The 26,906-nt window shown below is 47.4% G+C and overlaps 1 protein-coding gene across 8 annotated transcripts in view; it reads left to right on the top strand.

Annotated features, from left to right (window-relative positions):
* Window positions 1–26,906, top strand: part of LOC136831342 (E3 ubiquitin-protein ligase RNF185-like) — a 137,428-nt gene that overhangs the window by 9,848 nt on the left and 100,674 nt on the right. For all 8 annotated transcript variants that reach the window (XM_067091643.1, XM_067091639.1, XM_067091638.1 and 5 more), the window contains exon 2: window positions 16,313–16,539. In XM_067091643.1, coding sequence (XP_066947744.1) covers window positions 16,367–16,539 — 173 coding nt within the window. In that variant the 5' untranslated portion in view covers window positions 16,313–16,366. The remainder of the gene's footprint in view (window positions 1–16,312; window positions 16,540–26,906) is intronic.

Below are 26,906 nucleotides of genomic sequence, written 5' to 3'. Positions count from 1 at the left end.
ACATCAACATCCTGGAACTCAGGCAGGCTTCCTGGCTCTCCAAGAGTTCTGGGATCTGAGTGATGGGACACTTCACCCATATTGTACGTTTTCCTTCCTTTTGTTATTCAGGTACTGATGAGCGAGCAATACATCCATGTCACTGGACATCTTGAGTGGCAAACTATCCTAGTGTCAACAAGCAACTTGGGTCTAGTGTCCCCCGCACCAGTTCCCAACAAGCAGGGGACAATGCTCCAGGTTGACAATGCAGGTGCACTGGGCCGTGGCTCACTCGGTAGAGCTGTCAGCCAGGTACATTCCAGGCAAGAGGAATGTCGTGGCAGACAAGCTCAGCCGCCAGAATCAGGTGATCAGAACCTAATGGTCCCATCCTAGGAAGTCACGGAAAGGCTATTTGACCTGTGGGAGTGTCCAGTCATCAACCTGTTCGCCACCCAGCACAACAGAAAACTCCAGGTCTTCTGCTCTGTCCTGCCGGACCCATGGGCCGCTGCGGAGAACGCGGTCCAGCACCCGTGGAATATCCTCGATGTTCACGCCTTTCCTCCTTTCTGTATGATTTGCCAAGTTATCAACCAAGTGATGATCACTCCAAATCTGAGAATGATTCTGGTGGCACCCAAATGGCCGCAGGCCGTTTGGTATCCCGACCTGCTAGCTCTCCTCTCCGAGGCACCAAGAGAGATCCCCCCCCTGGCCCAACCTGCTGTGTCAACCCCACGTAGAGCAGTACCACCAGGCAGTGCAGTCCCTGTGTCTTCACGGCTGGAGGTTATCCACCATCTCCTGCGAGCGAGAGGCTTTTCGCGTCGCGCAGCAACAGAGATGGCAGGATACCTCAGACAATCCTCCGCAGCGGTATACCAGGGAAAGTGGTCCGTCTTCTGTGGTTGGTGTCGTGGACGGGGTATCTCTCCAGTCACAGCTACTATTCAGCAGGTCGCGGACTTCCTCGTCTTCCTTCGCCGAGAGAAGCTTCTCTCCATTTCAGCTGTGAAAGGCTACCGGGCCGCACTCAGCCTAGTCTTGCAGCTGAAAGGAGTAGACATCTCTTCCTCCTTCGAGATTTCCCTACTGTTGAGAAGCTTTAAAAGGTCTTGCCCACCCAGGGATCTCAGGTCCCCTGCGTGGGATGTGACTCTCATTCTAAGGAGCCTGACTTGTGCACCGTACGAGCCTTTACGAGAGTCGTCAGACAGGGATCTGACCCTCAAGACCGTCTTCTTGCTGGCCCTGGCATCGGCGAAGAGAGTTGGCGAACTACACGGACTTTCCTTTAATGTAAACATTTGAGGGGATGGGGATCAGTTGCGCTTGATTTCGTCCCGGATTTCATAGCAGAGACTCAGAATCCTTTGGTCCCTGACGCACAGTTCAAGTCCTTCACGATCCCCTCCCTAGAAGACTTTGTAGGTAATGAACCAGACAAGATGCTACTGTGTCCTGTTAGAGTGCTGCGGCGCTATCTGAAGAGGACTCGACGTCTCCGGCCTGAGTGTCGACGACTCTTCGTTAGTACTGGCTCGACCAAGAAAGAAGTGTCCAAGAACACCATCTCTTTCTGGCTTCGTGAGACGATAAGGAGAGCGTATTCTGCTGCTGGAGAAGACGACACCGGTACGCTTCGTCCGAGAGCTCACAAAGTCCGCAGCATTGGTCCGTCCCTCGCATTCTTGAAGAACATGTCAGTTCTTCAGGTGTTGAAGGCAGGTGTGTGGTCCCAACAGACCACCTTCACCTCCTTCTACCTTTGGGATGTTGCACACAAGTCCTTGGACACTTTTTCCTTGGGTCCTGTGGTGGCTGCTCAACAAGTTGTGTAGCTTACCTGGCTCCTCTAACAGGACAGGTTGCGTCTCGCCTAAGATGTATGGTTGTGATTGGGAGAATGAATGTGGAGTGGCTGGCCTCTCTTCCTTCTCCCCATCTCGGTTCTCTTCCCATGGGCAGGGAGCAGACGTGCCTTTACATGCTGGATCTAGGGGTCGATGCAGGTAAGCACTCAGTGGGAGCTTCCGTTCTATTTCCATTCAAGTTTATAGAAGCAACCCCACTCCTTCCCCTTGCAAGGTGGGTGGAAGGAGACCATGACAATAAGACAAACCCAATGCTTGGGATTGTCTTAATGTCACTGCCTTAATGTCACTGACTCCAAGTTCTTCCTAGCCTACTTTGCATGAACTGACACTTCCTCTTTCCTGCAAAGGGACCCAGAAGTCTTACAACCTGATCATTTTGTCAGAGGCAGTTTTCCCTTCCTCGCTCTGTCGACCAGGAAGGGAAGACAAGGTGTGGTGAACTCCAGTCAGTTCTTAGAGACTCACTCAGATTCCTCCCTCCAACCAATGAGTCTTCCTAATATAAAGGACTGGTAGTTTGTATATTGTGTCTGAACAAATCACTGTTTTTAAAAGTAAATTGTATTTTTCCTAACTATACAAACCTGAGGTCCTTTACATTACATTTCATGCCCACCTCGTGCCACCCCTCAATCTGAAACCTGGGCCAAAAGGCAAATTGGAACGTTTACGTGCAGGCAGGCAGTACTCCTGCCTCCCAGATGGTAGTTAACTGCCTAACCACCTTGTTCAAAAGTTCAGCTGCAGTAAAAGTAATTCCTAATGTAAAGGACCTTGGGTTTGTATGTATAGGAAAAATACAATTTACTTTAAAAATTGTGATTTTTCTTACAAGATATTCAAATCATCGGTCCTTCACATTAGGAATTACTAACAGCTAAGCTGGAAGCAGGCATTAAAACTCCTGAATAAAGTGGTTAGGCAGTAACTACCGTCTGGTAGGCGGGAGTCCTGCTTGCCCATATGTAAACACTCCAATTTGCATTCAGCCGTCATGCTTTGCAGACATGTTTTCAGAGCTCTCTGCCTGATTGTCATTAAGGCCTTCTTTCCTGGTGGGATCTTCATGTTGTTTTGTGTATATATTGTGTGTGTTTGATATTATTTAATATACAACCCATGATTTTGATAGCCTTGCGGTAAGGCCATCTTTCCTTAGCATGTGTTTCTTGGAGTCGGTAGCCAGGTGCGTAACAATCTTGTTCCCCTATCATTTGGTCCTTACGCCTTCCGCTCCTTGTTCAGGGACGTGACTGTAACCTTTTCTGTCTTGCGCAAGTGTTGCTTTTTACTGCGTGCGCTGTGGCGGTTTTGCCAGGAGGAACCTTACTGGGGGTGGAGGTTGCCGGGCGTCCTCGGAAGGTTATTCACCTCTGATGGCGCCCTTGGTGACTGCCCCTTTGTTCCTTCTGGTAGGTTCCCTCCTGTCAGTCTCTCCTTCCTGGAGAGAAACTCCTTCAAAACTCTTCAGCTCAGCAGAGGGGTGGGCAGTCAAGAATCTTTTCAGGGCCCTCCTCTCGCCAGCTGGGCAATTCCCTATTAGGAGTCTCCATTTACTAACCTTTTTTGCTTTTCTCTCCAGGTTGACAGTGCGCATCGTAGGTGCACCCAAAGTTTCCCTGTGGCAGGAAGGCTGCCCTCATACAGTGGATACTTCATAGTGATAGTAATGGCTAGATACTCACATCGGTGTTAACATTGTGTCCTGACAAGGGGGACCAACCGCTGTTCATTTTCTGGCACTCCTGCATTCTGTGCCACTGCCTCCTATCGTACCTGTGGTCCCATCTGCTCCTGCTGTGCATCCTGTCTTTTTGCTCGTGTTGCCATGGTGGCCAGTCACTGGGCCGCTCCTGCTGTGCCTCCTGCCTCAGCTGCCTGGTTGCTCCTGTCGCCACTGCTGACGTTCTTGAAGCTCCTGCCAGCTGGGCCACTCCTGTTATGCCTCCTGCCTCAGCTGGTCCCTCCTATTGCTTCTCCTGGTGTTCCTGTCCCCTGGGTCGTTTCTGTTGCACTTCCTGATTTAGCTGCCTCGGCAGTTCCTGTGCTTCCTGTAGATGTCAGAGAAGAGATCAAGGAAGAAGTCCTGTGAGATGTAGTCGTCTTCAACTTCATCTTCTGCTGCCTTCTCCCCTTCTTCTTCTGAGGCTCGCCAGCCGAAGAAGAAGAAGGCTGCCTTTCCCTCCCCTAGAAGTCCCACCATGTGCCTTCTAAGGGGCTGCCTCCCTTCATGTGGAGGCAGTGGGATCTCTCGTCGGCTCTTCCCTGCCTTAAGGCTCTGGAACTGAATATCTTACCCTAGGATGTGTATTTCGGGAGTCATGGGTGCACAGACTTTGGTTCGCGCTCCCGTTGTCATTCTTGGGGTTCTGCTCCAAGACTGGTGCTGTTGGGTGTTCAACTTTGTCGAGCCACACTGAGCGCTCTAGAATCTTTGGAGTCTTGTGCATCCCAAACCAGTGTTGGGGAGACCTCTCACCATCCCAGTTCAGGTATAGGCCGAGAGAAAGAACCGAGACATGCAAGTGTCTTGGTTCTTCCTGCCAGTGCTGAGTCGTTCCTACACGATATACAAACCATTGGTCCTTTACGTTAGGAATTACTTACAGTGAAGCTGGAAACGGCCTTTAACAACTCTTGAACAAGGTGGTTAGGCAGTAACTACTGTTTGGTAGGCAGGAGTCCTGCCTCCCTGGATGTAAATATTCCAATTTGCTTTCAGCCGTCGTGCTGTGCAGACGTTTGATCGTGCTCTCTGCTCTGACTGCCGTTTTTTACTCTGTCCCAGTGTGATCATTCTGTTTATTTACCTTGTGTATGTATGTGTGTGTTTGATATTATTTGATATTTTACAAACCCACGAATTATATTCCCCTATTGGAATGCCGCCAGCCCCGATGTGTATGCTGTCAGTACTGTTTTGATTGCTTGATCAGTTCCGAAACACCCTGGAATCGGCGGCAAGGGTTTCACCTGTTATTATCAGTCAGTGGTGTTGATAATCAAATAATCAACAGCAGCACAGTAGCCCTTTATGTTGTTCTCTTGCCCTTACCACTTCTTGGTTAGGCATGACTATAATTTTTCATCTGTGCTTAGTTTTGTTCTTGGTCGCATACGTTGCATACTGGGAGATTGGTTGTGGAGGGGGGCACAGAGATGTCGCAGGTTGGATTTATGTCTCTTGATGGCGCTCTTGCTTGTGATTCCTTCTCCTTAGTCCTCCTCCTTGTGAGCTTCCTCTTGCTCCCCCTCGGGGGAGTTCACCCTTTTGTCATCTTCACTTGCCATCAGGTGAAGATCGTTGGGGGTGGGGAGCTCTCCAGACATACTTCTCGCAGGGGCCTCCTCTCGTTTCTATGGACAATCCTCCCTCGGAACGAGAGGAGTCTCCCTCTACTAATTGTCTTTGCTTTTTTTCTTCAGGTTGACAGCGAGCATTGTGAAGGCGCAGCAGCAATGATGTCTGGATATCTTTCTCCATTGGTGTTCAATATACTGGCCTCTGTGGAGTTTCCCTGTGGGTACTCATACATGATCTTTCGACAGTGACCCCAGTTTTGTTGATGGTGATGCGAAGGTCTCCGTGTCGGTGTCAATGTTTTCATCTGTGACCCCGACAAGGTGGACCAAGTGCTGTTCTGCGGCACTCCTGTGTGCCTTGTGACTGCCACCTGTTGTACCCGTGGTCCCGTATGCTCCTGCTGTGCCTCCTGTCTTTTTGCTCCTGTTGCCCTGGCAGCCAGTCTCCAGGCTGCTTCTGCTGTACCTCTTGCCCCAGCTGCCTGGTTGCTCCTGTCGCTGCCGCTAACGTTCTTGAAGCTCCTGCCTGCTGGGCCGCTCCTGTCATGCCTACTGTCTCAGCTGCCCTGGTTGCTTCTCCTGGTGTTCCTGTTGCCTGGGCCGCTCCTGTTACGCTCCCTGATTTAGCTGCCTCGGCGGTTCCTGTGCTTCCTGAGCACCACCTGTAGAAGATGCCGGAGAAGAGATTGAGGAAGAAGTCCTGTGAGATGTAGTACAGTAGTTTTATATAAGTAACTTACCAAGTAATTACATAGATATTGGTTCCCTAACCTACGGCAGCTTAAAAATTCAAAGCTTGCATGGTGGCGCTACTATTGTTAGTGTGTAGGTGACAGGGTTCTGCCCACTATCCGAGGCTCAAAGGAACAACTTAGCAGAGGGCTCAATTCGTGTCTTGCCAGCTTCCGGTCAACATCGGAAGTTTTACGCAGCTGCTGCTTCGCTTTTCAAGTAGTTATTTGCCTGATCTTGGTGAAGTATTCAGGATTTGTTGCTTTCTATCATTGATGAATTGTTGTTTCGGGTTAACTTTAGGAATTACTGTAGTTAACAATGTCAGATTCCAGTTCATCCAGTGTTCGCTTCTGTTCTGAGGGTTGTAGAACTAGGCTAACAAAGCTTTCGTATATTCTGATACAAAATGCACTAAATGTAGGGGGCAAGAATGTAGTAAAGATAATACTTCCATAGATTGTCAGGATTGGGAGGATAAGAAGTGGAAAACCTTGAAATCTCATCTAGAAAAATTAGAAAGAGATAGGAAGAGGAAAGCAGCCATTAGGGCTGAGAATAGGGCCAATGCAGATTCTATTCCATTGGATAATGCAGGGGATGATAGAAATACTACTCCTCCAATTCCTTCTCCTCCTCCTATCCAGAGTCCTCCTGCTTTCCCATCTACTCCTGTTCCAGGTTCATATGATTCCACTCTTAGTGCCATTGCCAGCCTCGAGTCAAGGTTCGATCAGAAGTTTAGTGTATTATCTAATACAATTATGGAAATGGGATCGGCTGTTAGATCTCTAATGGAGAAAAATGTGAGCAATGAAAGTACAGTGAGAAGTGAGAATGTTGTGAATGTTGAGGAGGTGGCTGTCCGTCCCACCAGAGCTCCTAGACGAATGTCACTGCCCCGCTCCCCCACACCAGGGAGAAGAAATACCAGAGGTCCAAGGGAGGCTGGTGTGGTTTGCCCACGTGCAGTTGCCCGCTCTGTCGAGCCTGTTGTTCGCTCCCAGGCTTCACTAATTTTGGCGTTCCAGTGCATTTGTTTCTGCTTTCTTCAGATTAAGCTTCAGTCCGCACAAGAAGCTCCCATGTTTTCGCTAAATGTTTCTCCGCGCCTTTCAAGAGACATGTTCCTCGCAACACCTCTCCCAACTGTCAAGAGGTTACAGGGAGGCTAGCCCACACCCTTCTGCAGTTTTCAAGTCCAGCCTGATTCTCCTGCTCATCGTCTTCATTCAGTGAGAGACAGCCCTGAGCACTCTTAAGCGCCCGACTTCTTCCGAGCGCCCGTCACCCACCGACTCACGCCAGACTTCCACTGATGAGCTCCCGCTGTCTCACGCCAGACTTCAAGAAAATAGCTGAACAAGCTTCTGCTTCTGGGACTCATTTTTTCACCTTCTTCATTAATCTTATCATTCATTGGTTCAAGACACCTCTAAGTTGGAAACAGGTGATTACAGAGACGATCCTAGTGGGTTAGCCAAACGTTTTGTTTTATTTTGAATGCCGATTGCACCTAATGGTCAGAGAAGATCTAAGGGTTGAACTAATGTTTTAACGGTAGGTAAGAATCCAAATAATAAATTTTATCATGAAAATTTTCATTTTGTTCATGAGACTTACCTGTCAGATATATATAGCTGTATTCTCCGAAGTTCGACAGAATTTCAAAAACTCACGGCACACGCAGTGGGGCCAGGTGGTTAGTACCCATTCCCGCCGCTGGGAGGCGGGTATCAGAACCATTCCCATTTTCTATTCAGATTTTCTCTGTCGCCGGTACTGTCAACATCTGTTTTCAGTACCTCCGTCTTTGGATTTCGGATAAACTTGTTATTTTCCACTTAAGTATTCTGTTTGACTTTTGGTTTTGACTTTGGATTGTGGATTGGCATACGCTTTTTGTGGACTGTTTTTGGATTTGCTTTGATTGCTCTTTGGATGATGTCTGGATCTAGTTCTGCTAGTTTCAGAGTTTGTTGTGAATGAGTGTAAGGTGAGGCTACCGAAAGCTTTCGGTAGATCCTCACACTGTTGCATGAGGTGTAGGGGGCATGTTTGTTTGATAAATGATCGATGCAAGGAGTGTGAACCTTTGTCTGATGCAAGCTGGAAGGTCTTATGATTCTTATGTTCGCAAGTTGGAGCGTGATAGGGTCAGGAGGTCTTCCTCCAGGAGTGCTAGTAAGAGTCAGGTTATTTTCTCTCACCTGATAACCCTAAAGTAGACGTGATGTTGCACCTAACCCTGTGGTTTTGCCTTCGGGCCCTGAGGTTGTGTCTGTGGAGGGTGATGGCCCTGACGGAGATTATGAACACCATCCGTGCTCTTGGAGAACAAAGTGACTTCTCTTCAAAGTGCTGTGAAGTGCAGTGTCCCCTAGTGTTGTGGAGGGGGCGTCAGATCGGCCCCATAATGCTTCTAGGCCTGGACCTCTGTCGGACTCCCAGGACTCAGGAGAAGGCAAGTCGAAAGCCGCAAGAGGGTTACGGGGGCTTCCCCACCGATCTGGCGTCCCTTCGCAGGTCCTGTTGTACGCTTCCCAGGCTGCCAAGGATCGTGCGTGCACGTTTCTCAGGATTGCTTCTCGCCCTCCGAGGCGCCCTCCCCACGCAAGGGGTGGAACTCTCGGAAGGACTCTCGCCCTCTCAAGAGAAGCTTCAGAGAAGAGGACGCTTCACGCCAGTCTTCTTCGTCGCTTTCGCTCTTCTCTGAGTGTTTTGACGCCTTTCCACAGAGAAGAGGACCAGGACATCTTCAGAGGAGGAAGTTTTTGAGCGCCCCAGTCGCTCTAGGAGAGAGCTGTTTTGCTCCTGTGAGGAGGAAGAAGGCGCCCCTCGCCCATCGTCTTCTCATAGGATCAGTCTCTCCTCCCAGAGAGGATTCTTCTCCATCCAAGAAGATTTTGTTGGAGATGCAGCGACAGTTGGCTTCTCTTATTGCTGAGAAGGAGACAGAGCTGCCTCGTCGCCGCAAGGACTTGAGGCTTTGCCTGTCAAGAGGTCCAGGAAGTCTCCTCCTCTCTGCGCCTCTTTCGCCTTTAGAAGTCTCACTCTCCCCAGGCCGCAGTCGTGCTGTTACGCTCTCTTGCTGGACGCCAAGACGCTCGTCGCCCGCTGCAGCGTGATCGCCCGTGACGCAGCTGCTTCAGGACGCTTCTGTGCTGCTCGTCAGACGCCTCCTCTTGCTGCGACATGCCGCGTTTTTGGCTGACGCCTCCTGCTGCTCGCAGACGCTTTCAGGACGCCTCCTTGCTGCCAGGACACTCTCCAGGCATGACGCCTCTTTGGCGTTGCTGCCCGGACTCTTCAGGGACGCCCGGAGCAATCAAAGACTTCTGAGAAAAGAAGATCCCATCTGCATGTTGGACCTCAAGGCCTTCCAGTTCCCCTAAAGTTGTTGGGAACTCTCTCTGGTTTCTCCCATTGAAGAGGGAGAAGTCTCTTGTGAGTCGGAGCCTGCTGACCTTGAGCAGCCTCTTCTTCTTCTTCTTCGGACTACCAGGTGTTAACCGGCCTTCTTAAGGACTTGTTTGGGGACAAGTTTAAACCCTCGGCTCCTCTCTCTCCTCCTTCTCAGTTAGCTTCATCCAAGACGAGGAGAGCTCCTGGTTTTGTGAAGATGACTTCTTCTTCTGGCACCAAGAGGGCCTTCAAGAAAGGTTAACACCTGGGATGGAGGAAAGGGAAGACCCATGGCAAGACTTCTTTTGCCCTGCCTCCATCCAAGCTTTGAGCGGCAAGGCTGGTATGTGGTATGAGACAGGAGAGGATCTTGGCTCTAGAGTTCCTTCCTCTTCCCAAGGGAGACTTTACCAGTCTTGTCGACGCTCCCAGAAGGTCCCATCTGTCTGCAGCCAAGGTGTCTTGGACTTTGTCAGAGACGGATCACCATCTGAAAGGGACTCTTCAGGTCACCATGGAGGTCTTTAATTTCTGGACTGGTGCTTGGGGCCTTGGACTTAAGGATTAGAGTCCCTGACTCTGATCAGCCTGGGGAGCTGTCCAGTGTCCTTGAACTGTATGGACAAGGCAGTTAGGGATGGCTCTGAGGAACTGGCTTCCCACTTTGCACGGGCCTCTTAAAGAAGAGAGGCCTTGTTTTGTGACTTTACAGCAAAGTCTGTTTCTCCTACTCAGAGGGCAGAATTGCTGTTCGCCCCTTTGTCCAGCCATCTCTTCCCCAGTCCTTGATCAAGGATCATTTCCTCCAGTCTTTCTCAAGGAGAAGGCCACTCAAGACCTTCTTGGCCCATTCTTCCAGACGTCCTCCAGTCCCTTTGACGTCTTCTGCTTCAGTTTTGTCAGACCTCCAGGAAGAAGAAGCCCTTTCGTGGAGGAGCTTCTTCCTCTAGATCGTCTCCCGAGGAAGAGGTTTTTCCAGAGGTAGAGCCCCTCTAAACCTAGGGGCAAGAAGTGACTTCTTTCACCTCCAGACACCTGTAGGAGCCAGGCTTTTTCTTTTGCAAAAGCCTGGAGAGCAAGAGGGGACGGACACTAGGTCCCTAAGTTATCGAGAGAAAGGATACAAGATCCCTTTCTCGATGTTTCACCCCTGTGCACGTCGCCCAGGATCTGTCGCCTCCTACCATCAAGAGAAGCAACAGATTCTTTTGGACCTCCTGGAGCAAATGCTCGAGAAAAGAGCTGTGGAGCAAGTCCTGAGCTGGACTCTCCAGGGTTCTACAACAGACTGTTCCTAGTTCCAAAACAGTCGGGGGGTGGAGACCAGTCCTAGATGTCAGCAGACTGAACCGCTTTTATTTCTGAAGGAGAAGTTCAAGATGGAGACGCCCCAGTCTGTTCTAGGAGCATTAAGACCAGGAGATTGGATGGTCTCTCTGGACTTCAGGACGCCTATTTTCACGTTCCCATTCATCCTCAGTCAAGGAAGTACCTGAGGTTTGTGCTGGGGGACGAGTCTTCCAGTTCAGAGCTCTTTGCTTCGGGCTGTGCACAGCTCCCATGATCTTCACGATTATCATGAAAAATGTGGTGAGATGGCTTCACCTTAGCGGGTGTTCGAATCTCATTCTACCTGGACGATTGGCTCATCCGAGCCTCTTCAGTCAGAAGTGTCTGGAGGACCTGACTTTCAACTTTGATTTGACGAAGTCCCTGGGACTTCTTGTGAACGTGAAAAAGTCCCATCTGATCCCGACGCAGTCCATCGTCTATCTGGGGATTCAGATGGATTCAGTGGCTTTTCGAGCTTTTCCATCCCAGGAACGACAACAGCAATGCTTAGAAAAAGTCTTCATCCTTCCTGGGGAAAGAAACATGCTCGGTGAGGGAATGGATGAGTTTGCTGGGGACCATTTCATCACTGGAGAAGTTTGTTTCCCTGGGAAGACTGCATCTCAGACCTCTCCAGTTTTTCTTGGCGGAGAACTGGATAGACAAGGAGAATCTAGAAGAGACTTTGAGGATCTCTCCTTTCTGTCAAGGATCACCTGAGGTGGTGGCTCGACCCCTCGAAGTTGGCAGAAGGGGTTTCTCTTCAACTTCAGAGCCCCGACCTAGTGTTGTTTTCCCGACGCGTCCAGGGAAGGATGGGGAGCAACACTAGGGGGGGAGGAAGTGTCAGGCACCTGGAGAGGGGAACAGGTGTCCTGGCACATAAATCTCAAAGAATTGGGGGCGATCTCTGCTGGCCCTTCAATTCTTCGAGGGCCAAGTTCAGGCCGAGTTGTCCAGGTCAACCCGGACAACACCACAGCCCTGGCATACCTCAAAAACAGGGGGAACTCGATCCCGGTCCCTGTTCATCCTAGCGAAGGAGATCCTGCTTTGGGCCCATGCTCGAAGGGGATCACTATCCTCACGAGGTTCATTGCAGGAGTGGAGAATATCCGAGCGGACCTTCTCAGTCGGCAAAATCAACTGCTCTGCCGACCGAAAGGGACCCTTCACCAAGGAGGTGTGTCAGAGCTGTGGAGGTTATGGGGACGTCCCTTGGTGGATCTCTTTGCAACGTCCAGGACGGCAAGACTTCCTCTTTACTGCTCTCCTGTCCTAGACCCAGGAGCAGTAGCAGTAGACGCCTCCTCTGGGACTGGAAAGGAATGGACCTTACGCCTTTCCTCCTTCAAGATCCTGGGAGAAGTCATCAGAAAGTTTGCAACGTCGGAAGGACAAGGATGACGTTGATCGCCCCTTTTGGCCAGCAGCGGATTGGTTCATAGAGGTCATGTCCTTCCTGGTGGACTTTCCAAGAACGCTTCCCTGAGAGTGGATCTGCTCAGGCAGCCCCACTTTCAAGAGGTTCCACAAAAACCTCCCGCTCTGAGTCTGACTGCATTCAGACTATCTCAAAAGTTGGCCAGAGCGAGAGGTTTTTCAAGAGCAGTGGCAAAAGCCATCGCCAGCGCCAGGAGACCTCCTTCCAGCAATGTGGTCTACCAATCAAGTGGTCTGTTTTTAGGAGATGGTGCAGAAGCAAAGGATTTCCTCAACCACGACCTCTGTACCACAAATAGCTGACTTCCTGCTTATCTTAGGCAGAAGAAAAACTGGCAGTCTCGACTATTAAAGGCTATAGAAGTATGCTGTCAGCAGTCTTTAGACACAGAGGCTTGACTTAGTGCGATAACAAGGATCTTCACGATCTCTTGAGATCCTTTGAGACTGTCAAAATGCCTCAACTCAGGACACCTTCTTGGAATCTGGATGTTGTCCTGAAGTTTCTTATGTCCAGTACATTTTGAACCTCTGTCTTCGGCTTCCTCAAGAACGTGACAAGGAAGACTGTTTTCCTAACTGCTCTGGCGACAGCTAAGAGGATTAGTGAAGTGCAAGCCATTAGCAAACATATTGGCTTTAGGGGCATAATGCTGTATGCTCCTAAATCCTTTGTTCTTAGCCAAGAACGAAAATCCTTCAAACCCTTGGCCCAAGAGTTTTGAAATCAAAGGTTTGGCAGAAATTCTTGGGCAAGAGTCAGAAAGAGTCCTGTGCCCTGTCAGGGCTCTCAAGTTCTACTTAGACAAGACCAAGGAAACTAGAGGCTCCCGTCGGACAATCTGTGGTGTTCTGTCAAGAGACCTGATTTACCTATGTCCAAGAATGCCTGGCATTCTTTTTAAGAAGTAGATTCGAGAGGCTCATTCCTCCTGCCTAAGACAGGTGACATGAGACTTCTGAAAGTCAAGGCTCACGAAGTGAGAGCCATCACGACTTTGGTGGCTTTCAGAAGAATATGTCCCTGAATGATCTTCTGGGTGCCACCTTCTGGCGAAGTAATTCAGTGTTCGCCTCACATTACTTGCGGGATGTGAAGACGACATTTGAAGACTGCTTTCGCTGGGACCATACGTTTCCATAGACACTATGTTGGGAGAAGAGGGCATGACTCATCCTATCCTTTAGAGGTTAGGAAGTATTTTTAATCTTGTTGTTGTGTTTTATGGTTGTTGGGTGGCCATTGAGGTGGACGTCCCAATCGTTAGCTTATGTTAGGTTTAATGACTTAGATAGGCTTGGTCAGGTGGTTGGTCGCTGCTCCTTTGCCCTCATCTGTATGGTCAACATGATCTAGTCCCATTGTGGTCACGCCCCGTGGACAGATCATCTAGAACTCACCAGCTTTATAGGTCACTACCTTGCTGGAGACTCTGGTAAAGCAGAAGCAGGCTTGGGTGACAGTAACCTCACGAAGTCAGCTATGCTAACAGGTAAGGAACCAAGGCGTCAATCACCTACATTTATTTGTTTCCTAAATCCTATTCTGTCTCTTCCCACCTCCAATGGTGGGATTCAGCTATATATATATCTGACAGGTAAGTCTCATGAACAAAATGATATTTTAATGATAAAATAAAGTTTGTTCATACTTACCTGGCAGATATATATAATCATAGTGCCCACCCACCTCCCTCAGAGACAGTGGCACTAGAAAATCTGAATAGAAAATGGGAATGGTTCCTGATACCCGCCTCCCAGCGGCGGGAATGGGTACTAACCACCTGATCTCCACACTGCGTGTGCCGTGAGTTTTGAAATTCTGTCGGACTTCGGAGAATACAGCTATATATATATCTGCCAGGTAAGTATGAACAAACTTTATTTTATCATTAAAATATCATTTTTCCTAACATACAGACCTGAAGGTCTTTACATTTATGGCCCACCTGAGCCCCCCTTCATTCTGATACTTGGGGTGAAAGGCAAAGTGAAGTGCAGACAGATGAGTGAGCAGGGCTTCCTCCTACCGTTGGTAGTTAATGACCCTGTGTGAAAGTTAAACAGCTGTTCCAGCTCGCATTTGCGAGCTAAATCTCTATATAGAGACCTTTAGGTTTGTATGATAGGAAAAATACAAATTACCAAGAAAATTTGCTATGCTGTATTTGGAATGCGGTAAACAGCAAATACATAAACATTGTAGAAGTTACTGAAAATCTTTAAACAAAGAGCTTCATGGCAACTACTTTCCAAGTTTTTCTGAGGATAAATAGGTCATCTGGACTTACATAGCCATACCTTGCTCATGTGGGATGTTATAATGATAAAGAAAGTCAGGGCTATCAAACCCTGGGATTAAAAACTCGACCTTTTACTTGTTACTAATTACAAGTGTCAGATAAAAACATCAAATTGTAGTTATAGGCACAACTCTGGAGATCAAGAAAACTTTACCTTAAGCCTCAAATATTTAAGTAAAGTACTTTGCAGTTTTTCTTGCAGTAATGAGTAACAAGCCCAGGGTTCAGCTCATTGTCTCCTGAAAGAACTAAAATTATCAATATGAAATTAGTAGCAAAACTAATAAATAGACTTATAACAATATGAGCATAGTAAAAATCAATAGAACAATAAACAATAATAAAATGAACAACAGTATTTACATTTTTGACATTTTATTTAAAGTATAAATAAATCTGACCATTATTGAAAAAAGTGCTGGAAGCTATTGACAAGGTGGAGCCGGCACACCTTGTAAGGCAGATAAGAAACCTGCCAGGTTTGCTAAAATAATTGGGGGGGAGGGGGGAAGGACAGTCAGGATGGATTTAGGAATTATATAAATACCCTAGAAAGCAAAGATTATGTTAAGAAGGGGTTTCCCAGATAGTTCACCAAGCAACTTTTGCTTTCTTAGTTCACCAAGCAACTTTTGCTTTCTTATCAGCCTGTCTTACACAATTCTTGAAAAAACAGGAAAGTGAACAGAAGAGAAGAATAATGCCTGATAGTACCCTCAAGTAAGGGAACTAGAACCAAGGACCACTGAAGGCCATATTGCAATGGCTATGGCACAGTCCTTAGTCAAAGAGTAAACTTAGAATGGTTGCCTACCAAGGCTAATGGGTCCCTTCTACCTGCTGGTTTGATTTTGGAGTGTACTTCTCCTAGAAGAGTTGCCTGCCAAGGCAAGTTACGTGACAGGCCAATTCAGTATTTCATTTCTCTCTGCCACTAGACTCTCTAGATTATCTTTTTCCTCCTCATCCCGTACTCATCATTAAGCCAGTTTGCTCATGAGTCTTACTGAGCCAATCAACATATGTATAATGTTCAGTTAGTGTGCCTGGCTGACTGGAGATTTTTTGCTCTGCACATTTATCTGCACTGTGTGTGTGTGTGCTTATTTGACATTTGCTATGCAGTGCAGTTATCTAACCATTTGCATAGACATGATGTAGATATGGGAAGCACAGATAAGCGAAGGATTACTGGACTGTGATTTTTGACACGTTGTGAAGAGGTTTGTGATTGGCAGAATATATACAGTGTTTTATGCAGCGAGTATGTGATGTACAGTGGTGACTGATTTTTCTTAATGGATATTTTTCTTAATGGGTTGTTTTGTGTCGTCTTGTTTATAGAATGGATGTTCTCCATAGAGGGGGTAGTGCTGTCAGTGCACCTCACGCGGTTTACTTTAGGCATTACTGAAGGTTCTTTGCAGTGTCCCTTCAACCCCTAGCTGCAATCCCTCTCATTCCTTTTACTGTAACTCAATTCATATTCATTTTTCCATCTTACTTTCCACCCTCTTCTAACAATTGTTTCATAGTACAGCTGCAAGGTTTCCCCCCCCCCATTACATCTTGCAAACCTCTTACTCTTAAGTTTCCTTTCAGCGCTGAAGGATCTCATAGGTCCCAGCACTTGGCCTTCGGCCTAAATTGTATATTCTATCTCTATAGAATTGGTGTTAAAGATTCATTAACTTTTTACATAGCATTGGTATTACACATTCAAGAACCTTTTATGTTTTAGCCCTTCCCACATAGATATCCAATGTCTTGAACTCTGGTCATTACCTCTTGTTTAGAACAATGTACAAATCTAGAGATGCTGTATCTAATTCATTTGGTTATATAACTTTGGAATAGAGCAATGATACTGCTGTATTGATAGATAGTAATAAGTTACAAGGCATGCTACATTTTGCATATTCTTTCTAACAGGGGCAGGGGTACATCTTAAGAGTAATTTAAAGGGAAGTGAATATTTCTCAAGACATGGCGACAGCTGGACCGAGCAGCAGTAATGACAGCCGAAGCGAGAGTAGTAACAATGCCTCAGGTGGTGCAGAGGGAGGGGAAGACACAACAGATAACTCAAACTTTGAATGTAATATCTGTCTAGACACAGCAAAGGATGCTGTTATATCCATGTGTGGTCATCTCTTCTGGTAAGTAATATCTTTTGTGTGCTTTACAATCTGATTCAGTGATTGATTTATTTGCTTATTTTCATGTGGTAGTTTGGTCTTCTTATTCATGGGAAACCTCTAAAGCCAGAGTTTCATCCCGGTCGGTTGAATATTTCCAGAGTTATAAAGGGCCGAAGTTGGTTTTTTTGTGTACTCTGGGTAGCTGTGCTTTACTAACAGCCAGCTACCACACTTTCCTACAATCCCAGAACACCATCACCCATTCCTACAAATCAAACATCCCCACAAACCCCAACACCCCATAGCACACACTCACCTAACGCCCACAGAAATGCACCACTAAATACACGTACTCACACACTTAGACATAATCATCAAACATAAACATCTTACAATTAAACATTGACGGCATTTGCAACAAACACATTGAACTAAAACATTTCATGCACAAACAAAAGATCCACATAGCCATCATTCAAGAAACAAAACTGAAACACACACATAAAAACACCCAACATACCAAATTGTTAGCCATCAGACAAGACAGACAACATGGTGATGGTGGAGGCCTCATCACATACATACACCATAACATATCCTACATTGAAAAAACGCAGCACATCAGAACACTAACACAAGTAGACAGACACACAGAACTACAAGCATTTAATATCAAAATAGGGCACAATAAACAAATCACAATCATCAACACATACATCCCTCCAGAATATTCACCGGGTTTACCAGCAAACTTCACAATTAGACTGCAGGCGTTGAATACCCTCCCAGATATACTTCTGGGAGGAGATTTCAATGCCAAACACACAGACTGGTACGCCCACCAAGACATCACACAAAGAGGCACAGATATCTCAACACAATTAGACCAGCTATACATACTAAACAACACAGATATGCACACACACATACCACACTTTTGTGACTTTTTAGTCTCACTTCCCAGACATAACATTTTGCTCACCCAACATAGCACCATCAATCACATGGAAAACACAAACAGACCTATCATCAGACCACCTTCCTATTTTAATAACACTCTGAACCACACATGACACTTTCTTTCACATACAAGACACACCATCCCTAACTATAAGCCAACTGCCTGGGATGAGTACTTGTTCTGAGGCTCATTTCCGGGAGCTAAACCACACACACATAACATCATCACAGACACTAAACAATACAACAATACAATTCAACGACATAATAAACAATGCAGACAAAAGAAACGTTCCTAAAGGCAACAGAAAACACTACAACCTAGTTCACGCCTGACACAAACAGACTTTGCCAGAATGAAACAATTTAAGAAATACACCAACCCCACACACAAAAACACAACAAATTGCATACATGATTTAAACACAGAAATAAACACCAAATTAACTCAAAAACAGACAGAGAACTGGCAAACTTTTCAAGGTACACTAGACTACAGAACCAACCCATCCAAACTACACAAAAACTATCAACAGTCTCATCAATTCAAACAGTGGAACACTCAAAGTCACGCCTCAGTCACCACATCTGACAAGATCCCTTCACGCAAACAACAAGCCAACATCTTAAGAAACCACTACAGCAAAAATCAGCCACCTACACAAATAAAAGAAGACAGACACATCTACAGATGCAAACAACAGTTCCCATTAGATTACACAGTAATACTAGCCACAACAGAAGACACTGCTAGAATCATTAAACAACTTAAAAACTCTGCAGCCATGGGCATCGATAACATTTCAAACATTCACTTAAAACATCTAGGTCCCCATGGCACACAAACACTGACAAACATAGCCAACTATTCATACGCACACTGCATTATACCACACATTTGGAAACTGGGGAAAATAATAGCACTTCTAAAAAAACCAAACAAAACACCTACACAAGCAGCTTCATACAGACCTATAACTTTACTCTGCACACCATCAAAAGTAGTAGAACACTCCTCATCTTACGTAACCACACCGTACCACTGTCACCCACTTTTTGGCTAAGACCACACCACTCCACAACAACACTACTCACCAACCTCACACAAAAATACAAGATGGCATTAACTCCAGACGCCCACCACAAAGAACACTGCTAATCACAATAGACATAAGTAAAGCCTTTGACGCCATCTCTAGACCACTTCTCATCAACAAAGTTTACAACACCACACTACACAACAACACCAAACGCTGGCTCGTCAATTACTTAACAGACAGACAAGCATTTGTACACTACAATGGCGAGTCATCCAAAATCAGAAACTTTGTTAACTGTTTTGCCCCTGTCCCACAAGGCTTGTAAAATCCAAAATGATTTTAACCTATTCATGCATGACATACCAACACCACCTAACAACATATACATCTCCTCATATGCAGACGATCTAACAATCATATCAATACATGCAGACAAAAACGTATGCCCCACAGTAAGTTGTTAGACTTACATAACACAACTTGAAAACTGGCTCACAAAAACAGATTACAGGTGGCACCAACAAAATCCACAAGTACACTACTCACTAGTCACAACAAAGAACATCAGTACAGACCCACAGCAACGCTGAACAACACCACAATTCCACACATTCATGAAAAAAAGAAAAATCCTAGCTTTCACATACAACACTTCAATGTCATTTGCTCCACATGTCAGTAACATCATCAAGAAATGCAGACCTAGACTAAATGCACTAAGATCACTAACAGGCACAACATTTGGACAACAAAAAAGAACTCATCACAGTATACAAACAATACATCCGCTCCATAATAAACTATTAGCCCAGCCTGGCATCCTGCCATATCCAACACACAAACTAAACAAACTACAAATAATACAAAACACAGCTCTTAGAATCATCCTTGGCAGTACACAATCCACACCAATAGAACACTTAGAAGGTTGTGGTAAACCAAGATTCTCACCATCAGGCAACACTTAGACATGAGAGGCACACAATTCTTGGCATCTGTCATAAACAACACAAACAGCCCATGCTATTACCTTCAAAGGACCACCCTCCAACACACAGGCAAATGAGCCTCTTATTCACAGACAAGATACAAATATCTTGAATTCTATACCACCACCCACAAACATCACACAAAACAAAAAGCACATCCATACTCACCTTTCACCAGACAAGCACTTAATAACCTTCCAACAACAAAATACTTAGGCACCCCAACCCAACATTGCCATGCATTACTGTCTCAAGATTGATTTGAAATACACCTGACTCAACTTCTGTTGTGGTCATCACCAATCACTAAACACCTACAAACACCCCAAACTATGACAACACCCAAAACAGACTTTTTAAGTCCACTCTGCCAAGTTAGTCCCCACACAATTACACATCTCTTAGTAGATTGCCCTAACTCATAAGCATTAGACAACAACACAACATCCACACTACCACAGTTATGGTCAGATCCAGTTGGCGTTTGTCCTATCAAACGGGGCAGGTTTCCTGACAACAGAATCTGGGGAACCACAACAACAACAACAACGCAGTTGATATGGTGCTTGTGTTAGTGGTCTTTATGCTTTAATACAAATATTTGCTAATTTTGAGTACTAATGCTATAATAATAGTTGCATATTTTTATATCAGTATAAAGATACTAGCATTAAACATTTGATCTTTTTGTCACACTGTGGAGCTATAGTATAAGTGTGTAATTTGTATCAATGGGACAGTCATAAGCTTATCAATGGTGACTAGAATTTTTGAGCTTTTCCCTTGAAATGTCATTTTGTTCATGAGACTTACCTGTCAGATATATATATAGCTGTATTCTCTGATAGTCCGACAGAATTTCAAAACTTACGACACACGCAGTGGGAGATCAGGTGGTTAGTACCCATTCCGCAAAATTGGGAGGCGGGTATCAGAACCATTCCCATTTTCTATTCAGATTTTCTCTGTCGCCTGTACTGTCAACACCTGTTTTCCAGTACCTCCGTCTTGGATTTCGATAAACTTGGTTGTCACTTAAGTATTTGTTTGACTTTTGGTTTTTGACTTGGACTTGTGGCTAGCATACGCAATTGTGGACTGTTTTGGATTTGGGTTTGTTTTTTTTGCTTGGATTAAGATGTCTGAATCTAGTTCTTCTAGTTATAGAGTTTGCTGTGTGCAAGACTGTAAGGTGAGGCTACCGAAAATTTCGGTAGATCCTCACACTGTATGCTCAGGGTGTAGGGGGCATGTTTGTTTGTTTAATGATCGATGCAAGGAGTGTGAGTCTTTGCCTGATGCTAGTTGGAGGACTTATGATTCTTAGTGAGGAAGTTAGAGCGGGATAGAATCAGGAGGTCTTCCTCCAGAAGTGTTTCAATGAGTAGGAGTCAGGGTAGTGTTTTTCACCTGCTAACCTCCCCCAGACGTAGCTTTTCCTAACCCTGTGGTGTTGCCCCTGTGCCCCAGGGTTGTCTGCGGAAGGAGATGCCCTGGCGGTTATTATGTCTTCCATTTGTAACCTGAAGCTAAAATGCTCACTCTTCAAAGTGCTGTGAAGTGCAGTGATAGTGTCTGTCCCTAGTGTTGTGGAGGGGGCGTCAGATCGGCCGTCCCATGCCTCTAGGCCTGGACCTCTGCCGGACTCCCAGGACTCAGGGAGTGGGCAAGTCGAAAGCCGCAAGAGGGTTACGCGGACCCCCCACCGATCTGGCGTCCCTTTCGCAGGCAGGTCCTGTTGACGCTTCCCAGGCTGCCAAGGGATTGTGCACGGGCACGAATCCTCCGATTGCTTCTCGTCCCCCGAATCTTCCTCCCAGGGTCTTAATGGAACTCTCGAAGGACTCTCGCCCTTTGAAGAGAAGCTTCAAAGAAGGGGACGCTTGCAGTCCCTTTTCCCGTGACGCTCTTCGAGCTCTTCTCCGGAGAGTTTTGACACCCTCCCACCGCAGAAGAGGACCAGGACGTCATCGGACGATGACGCTTTTTGGCGCCCGCCGCTCCAGGAAGAGAGTTGCTTCCCTGTGAGAAGGAAGAATTCGCCCTCGCCCTCATCTTCTCACAGGATCAGCCCTTCTCCTGAGGAGGAGACTTCTCCTACTCGAAAGCTTCTGCTAGACATGCAGAGGCAGTTGGCTTCGTTAATGGCCCAAAAGGAGACTGGATGCGTCTCGTCGTCGGAAGGATTCCCGACTGCCGATCAAGAGGTCCAAACCGTCCCCTTCTCCTTCTCCGCTAAGTTCGTCTTCTTCTCATGCTTCGCCGCCCTCTAGAAGTCCTTTGGCTCAGCGCTTTACTGGTCTCAGCAGGGATCGGATGAAGTCCCTCTTTCTGACGCTCTCCATGCTGCTAGGCTTGGCGCCCCTCGTTATGACGCCCACTTGTTTCTCGCCATGACGCTTCTCATGCTGCTAAGCATGACGCTCTCATGCTGCTCGGCAAGACGCCCCCTTGCTGCTCGACCTCATTGGGACGCCGTCAGGACTCGCCAAGACGCCGTCAAGACGCTCTTGCCGAGATTTTCGCGACCCCTCTGGACTTCTTCCAAGCAGAAGTCCCTTTGCGCAGTTGGTCTGCAAGGGCTTAGACCTCCTGGGTTTCTCCAGTCTCTTCGGTTGCTCCCATTGAAGAAGGAGAGCTGTCAAGTGCATCGGAACCTGCAGTTGAGGAGCAGTCCTCGACTTCATCAGCTTCTTCCGATTACCAGGTCATGACACGTTTGCTGAAGGACTTGTTTGGGGACAAGTTTCAACCTTCTGCTCCTCGCCCTCCTCCTTCGCAGTTAACCTCGTCTAAATCGCAAAAGACTTCAGGTTTTGTAAAAATGGCCATGTCTCCCTCTCACGAAGAGAGCCTTTAAGAAGGTTCAGGAGTGGATGGACTCCAGGAAGGCCCAGTGCAAGACTTCTTTCCCTGCCTCCGTCAAGATTGAGTGGGAAAGCGGGACTTGTGGACGAGACGGGAGAGGATGTTGGTTGGAGAGTTCCTTCCTCTTCCCAAGGGGACTTCGCCAGCCTTGTGGACGCTCCTAGAAGGTCTCTCCTTTCGGCCAGCTTTCTGTCCTGGGACGTTGTCTGAGACTGATCACCATCTGAAATGTCTCTTCAGAACATTGGAAGTTTTCAACTTTCTGGACTGGTGCCTGGGAGTCCTGGACTTGCAGGCTCATAGCCCTGACTCCATTAGTCTGGGAGATTTGTTCAGCGTCCCAACTTGCATGGACAAGGCGGTCAGATGGCTCCAAGAGCTGGCTGCCCACTTCTGTCTGGGCTTTTAAAGAAGAGGTCCTTATACTGCAACTTCACTGTCTGAGTCGGTCTCTCCTTCTCAGAGGGCAGAGTTGCTGTTAGCCAGATGTCTAGCCATCTTTTCCCCAGTCCTTAGTCAAGGATACTGCCAGCAACTTTGCAAGAGAAGGCTACTCAAGACCTCCTGGCCCAGTCTTCTAGAAAGTCCAGCAGTCCCTTTTGACTTCTTCCCTGGGCAGGCTTCCAAAATACAGAAGCCCTTTTTCTGAGGAGCTTCTTCAAGATCGTCCCTCTCGAGGAAGAGGTCTCTCCAGAGTGTAGAGCCCCTTCAAAACCTAGGGGCAAGAAGTGACTCTGTGGACCTCCAGACACCGGTTGGAGCCAGGCTTCTTTCTTTGCAAGAGCCTGGAGAGAGAGAGGGCCGGACAACTGGTCCTCGGAAGTCATCGAAATTATGGGATACAAGATCCCATTCCTCGTCTTACCTCCGTTGTGCACCTCCCAAGGATCTGTCGCCATCCTATCAGCAGGAGAAGCAGCAGATTCTATTTTTCGACCTGCTCGAGCAAATGCTCGAGAAGAGAGCTGTGGAACAGGTCTCAGATTTACAATCCCCGGGCTTTTACAACAGGTTGTTCCTGGTCCCGAAGCAGTCAGGAGGATGGAGACCAGTCTAACCCTTGGCCCAAGAGCTTCGAAATTAAGGGTATGGCTGAGATTCTGGGTCAAGAGCCAGAGAGAGTCAGGGCTCTCAAGGTCTACTTGGACAAAACAAAGGAAAGTCAAGGCCCCTCGGACAATCTATGGCGTTCAGTGAAGAGACCGGACTTACCTATGTCGAAAAATGCACTGGCATTCTTCCTGAGGAACACGATTAAAGAAGCCCATTTATGCTGTCAAGACACTGATTTTAAACTTCTGAAAGTCAACGCTCACGAGGTGAGGGCGGTGGCAACTTCAGTGGCTTTTCAGAAGAATATGACACTCAGTAACATTCTGGGTGCCACATTTTGGCGTAGCAACTCTGTGTTCGCTTCACACTACCTGAGAGATGTGAAGACGACATATGAGAACTGCTTCTCGCTAGGACCATACGTTTCCGCAGATACAATCCTGGGGGCAGGGAGTGACACTCATCCTATCCTATAGAAAATGGTTAGGAAGTGTTTTTTATGGTTGTTGGGTCGACTGCCAGAGGCGGACTTCCCACTCTTTAGCTTTAGTTTTGCTATCCTAACTTAGTTAGGCTTGGTCAGGTGGTGGTTTTTTCTTCGTTTGCCCTCATTGTATGGTCAATATGGTCTAGTCACATCGTGGTCACGCCCCCGTTTACAGATCATCTAGAACTCAACAGCTATACAGGTCACTACCTTGCTGGAGACTCTAGTAAAGCAGAAGCGGACTTGGGTGACAGTAATCACGAAGTCAGCTATGCTAACAGGTAAAGAACCAAGGTGTCAATCACCTACATGTATTATGTTTCCAAATCCTATTCTGTCTGTACCCACCTCCAATGGTGGTATTCAGCTATATATATATCTGACAGGTAAGTCTCATGAACAAAATGATATTTTAATGATAAAATAAAGTTTGTTCATACTTACCTGGCAGATATATATATTCATAGTGCCCGCCCACCTCCCTCAGGAGACAGTGGCACTAGAAAATCTGAATAGAAAATGGAATGGTTCCTGATACCCGCCTCCCAGTGGCGGGAATGGGTACTAACCACCTGATCTCCCACTGCGTGTGTCGTAAGTTTTGAAATTCTGTCGGACTATCAGAGAATACAGCTATATATATATCTACCAGGTAAGTATGAACAAACTTTATTTTATCATTAAAATATCATATTCATCATGTACCTAATTGTCCAAAGCCTGTGAAATTGCCTGTCAGGCTTCCACTAAATTATTTGATCATAGTATGAAAAGAAAATGGGTGCAATGAAGCATAAAGAATTAACGTTAAATGGACAGTAAATATTATTAAACAATTACAGTAAGAGCAAGCCAATTAAATAAATGAGGAAAGTGTGCTCAACTGCACCCTTGAGTAAGGAAACTCAGAAGTGATATGGAGGATCATGGGAGAGTAGTTCTTCAGATTTTGTTTGTTCCGACACGATATACAAACCGTCAGTCCTTAACATCAGGAATTATTTTCAGCGAAGTTGGAAATGGCCGTTGAACTTTCGAACAAGGTGGTTGGGCAGTTAACTACCATCCGGGTGGCGGGAGTTTCGCCTGCCATGATGTAAACATTCCAATTTGCTTTCGGCTGTCGTCGGGTGTGGACGTGTTTCTTTGCTCTCTGCCCTGACTTCTGTCGAGCTGATTTTCCCTGGTGGGATCTTTTTCTTGTTGTTTGTTAGTATGAAAGCCTTTGATAAACCTCGTAAGCCCGCCTTCCCCCAGCAGGTGTGCCCTTGGGTGGGCGGTAAGAAGTGTAATAGCTTTCGATCTAGTATTGACATGGACCCACAAGCCCTTTGCTCTTCTTGCAGGAGGCGTGTGTGTTTACATAGTTCACCGTGTTCTGAGTGTTGTTTCTGGTCTTCCGAGCAGTGGGTGAAATTGAGGGAAGGAGACAGTACCGGAGGAAGCCCGCCAAGGCGTCATCTGAGGGTTATATGCCCCTGATGACTCCCTTGGTGCTGACCCATCGCGATCATTTCTCCCTCCCGGCAAGCTTCCCCTTCTTGCTGCCTCCCCTTCGAGTGAGGAATCCCCGTCGTCGTCTTAACTCACTTTGTCGGGTGTGGAAGGCCGTGGGAGAGCGGATGATCAGGACATCCTCTCGGGGGCCTCTCCTCGCTTCGGTGGGGAATCTTTTCCCCTGGAGCAAGTAGAGACTCCCTTCTTTGATCCAACCTTGTCTTCAGGTTTGGCGGTAGAGACTTCTCCCGGTCGGCAGGCTCCAGACCTTACTTCAACTTGGCATCAGCTGGGTCTTCCCAGCGTCCCTTCATTGGAGGGCCTGCTTTCCCATCTGTCTGATCCTCCATTGGTCACCCACACCGTGGCTACTGCCACTATGTCTACAGTCACCATGGCTTCCTTTGCTAAGATGCCAGTGACTGTCGCCTCGCACCTGGGTACCCAGGCAACAGCTGCACCTGCCTCTCACTATGCTGTGCCACTGCCACCTGGCTTCCTGTCCCCGCAATCCCTGCCAGGCCCCTCCAGTATTGTAACCTCATCAGTGCCCTTCATCACGGTTCCTGCTGTTGCAGACCTATGCTTGTACCCCGCTCTGGTCCCAGCTCCTGGCTTACCTGGCTCTCAGCTTAGCTTGGCTCCTGTTCCTGCTCTGCCCATGCCGACCACTCATGTCTCGACTCCTGGCTTCCCTGGCCCCCGTGCTGCTCCGCCTGCCCCGGTCACCGCTGGTCCGATTGTTGACGTCTCCGCTGCCCAGGTTGCTCCTGCTTCCCTGGCCCCCCTGGCTGCTCCTGCATCTTCTGCTGCTCCCTCCTGGTTGGCGGACCTGACCACCGTCCTGAAGATGATGACGAAGAAGTCGAAGAAGAGGTATCGGAAGGTGTGGTCGCCTTCATCATCTTCGTTGTCGTCATCGTCTGCTGTCTCTTCCACTTCTTCTTCCAAGGCTCGTCGGCCAAGGAAGAAGAAGGCTGTCTCTCCCTCCCCCACTAAAAAAGTCTCGCCCTGGGATTTCTAAGGGGCTGCCTCCTTCCACAGGGAAGGCAGTGGGATCTCTCGTTGGCTCTTCCTGGCCTGTGGGCCAGGGAACCGATTCGTTGACCCCCGGGTCACTCGTTTCAGGAGCTGAGGGCGTGCAGGCCTCGGTTTGCACACCCATTGCTGTGCCGATGAAGTCTGCTTCTAAGGCTGGCACTGTGTCGGCCACTCATTTGCAACTGCGCTGAGTACCCGGGTCTCTAAGGAGACTTGGGCACCCCGGACTGGTATTGGAGAGACCTCTCTCCATACCGACACGGTCACAGGACGAGAGAAAGAGCCCAGACATGAAGGTGTCTCGGCTCTTCCTGCTGGCACTTGAGTACCAAGCAAAGTTCCCAGGAAGGTGCTTCGGCCCCTCAAGTCCGAACGCCTGACGGGATGGAGAAGAGGTCCCCTGCTCAGCCTTCTCACGAGGTTCTGGCCTTGAAGAAGACTGGGGCCTGT

This window comes from Macrobrachium rosenbergii, chromosome 48 (assembly GCF_040412425.1).
Source record: "Macrobrachium rosenbergii isolate ZJJX-2024 chromosome 48, ASM4041242v1, whole genome shotgun sequence".
NCBI lineage: Eukaryota > Metazoa > Arthropoda > Malacostraca > Decapoda > Palaemonidae > Macrobrachium > Macrobrachium rosenbergii.
Note: the sequence above shows the minus strand (reverse complement) of the source record. Positions and strands in the feature narration are given on the sequence as shown.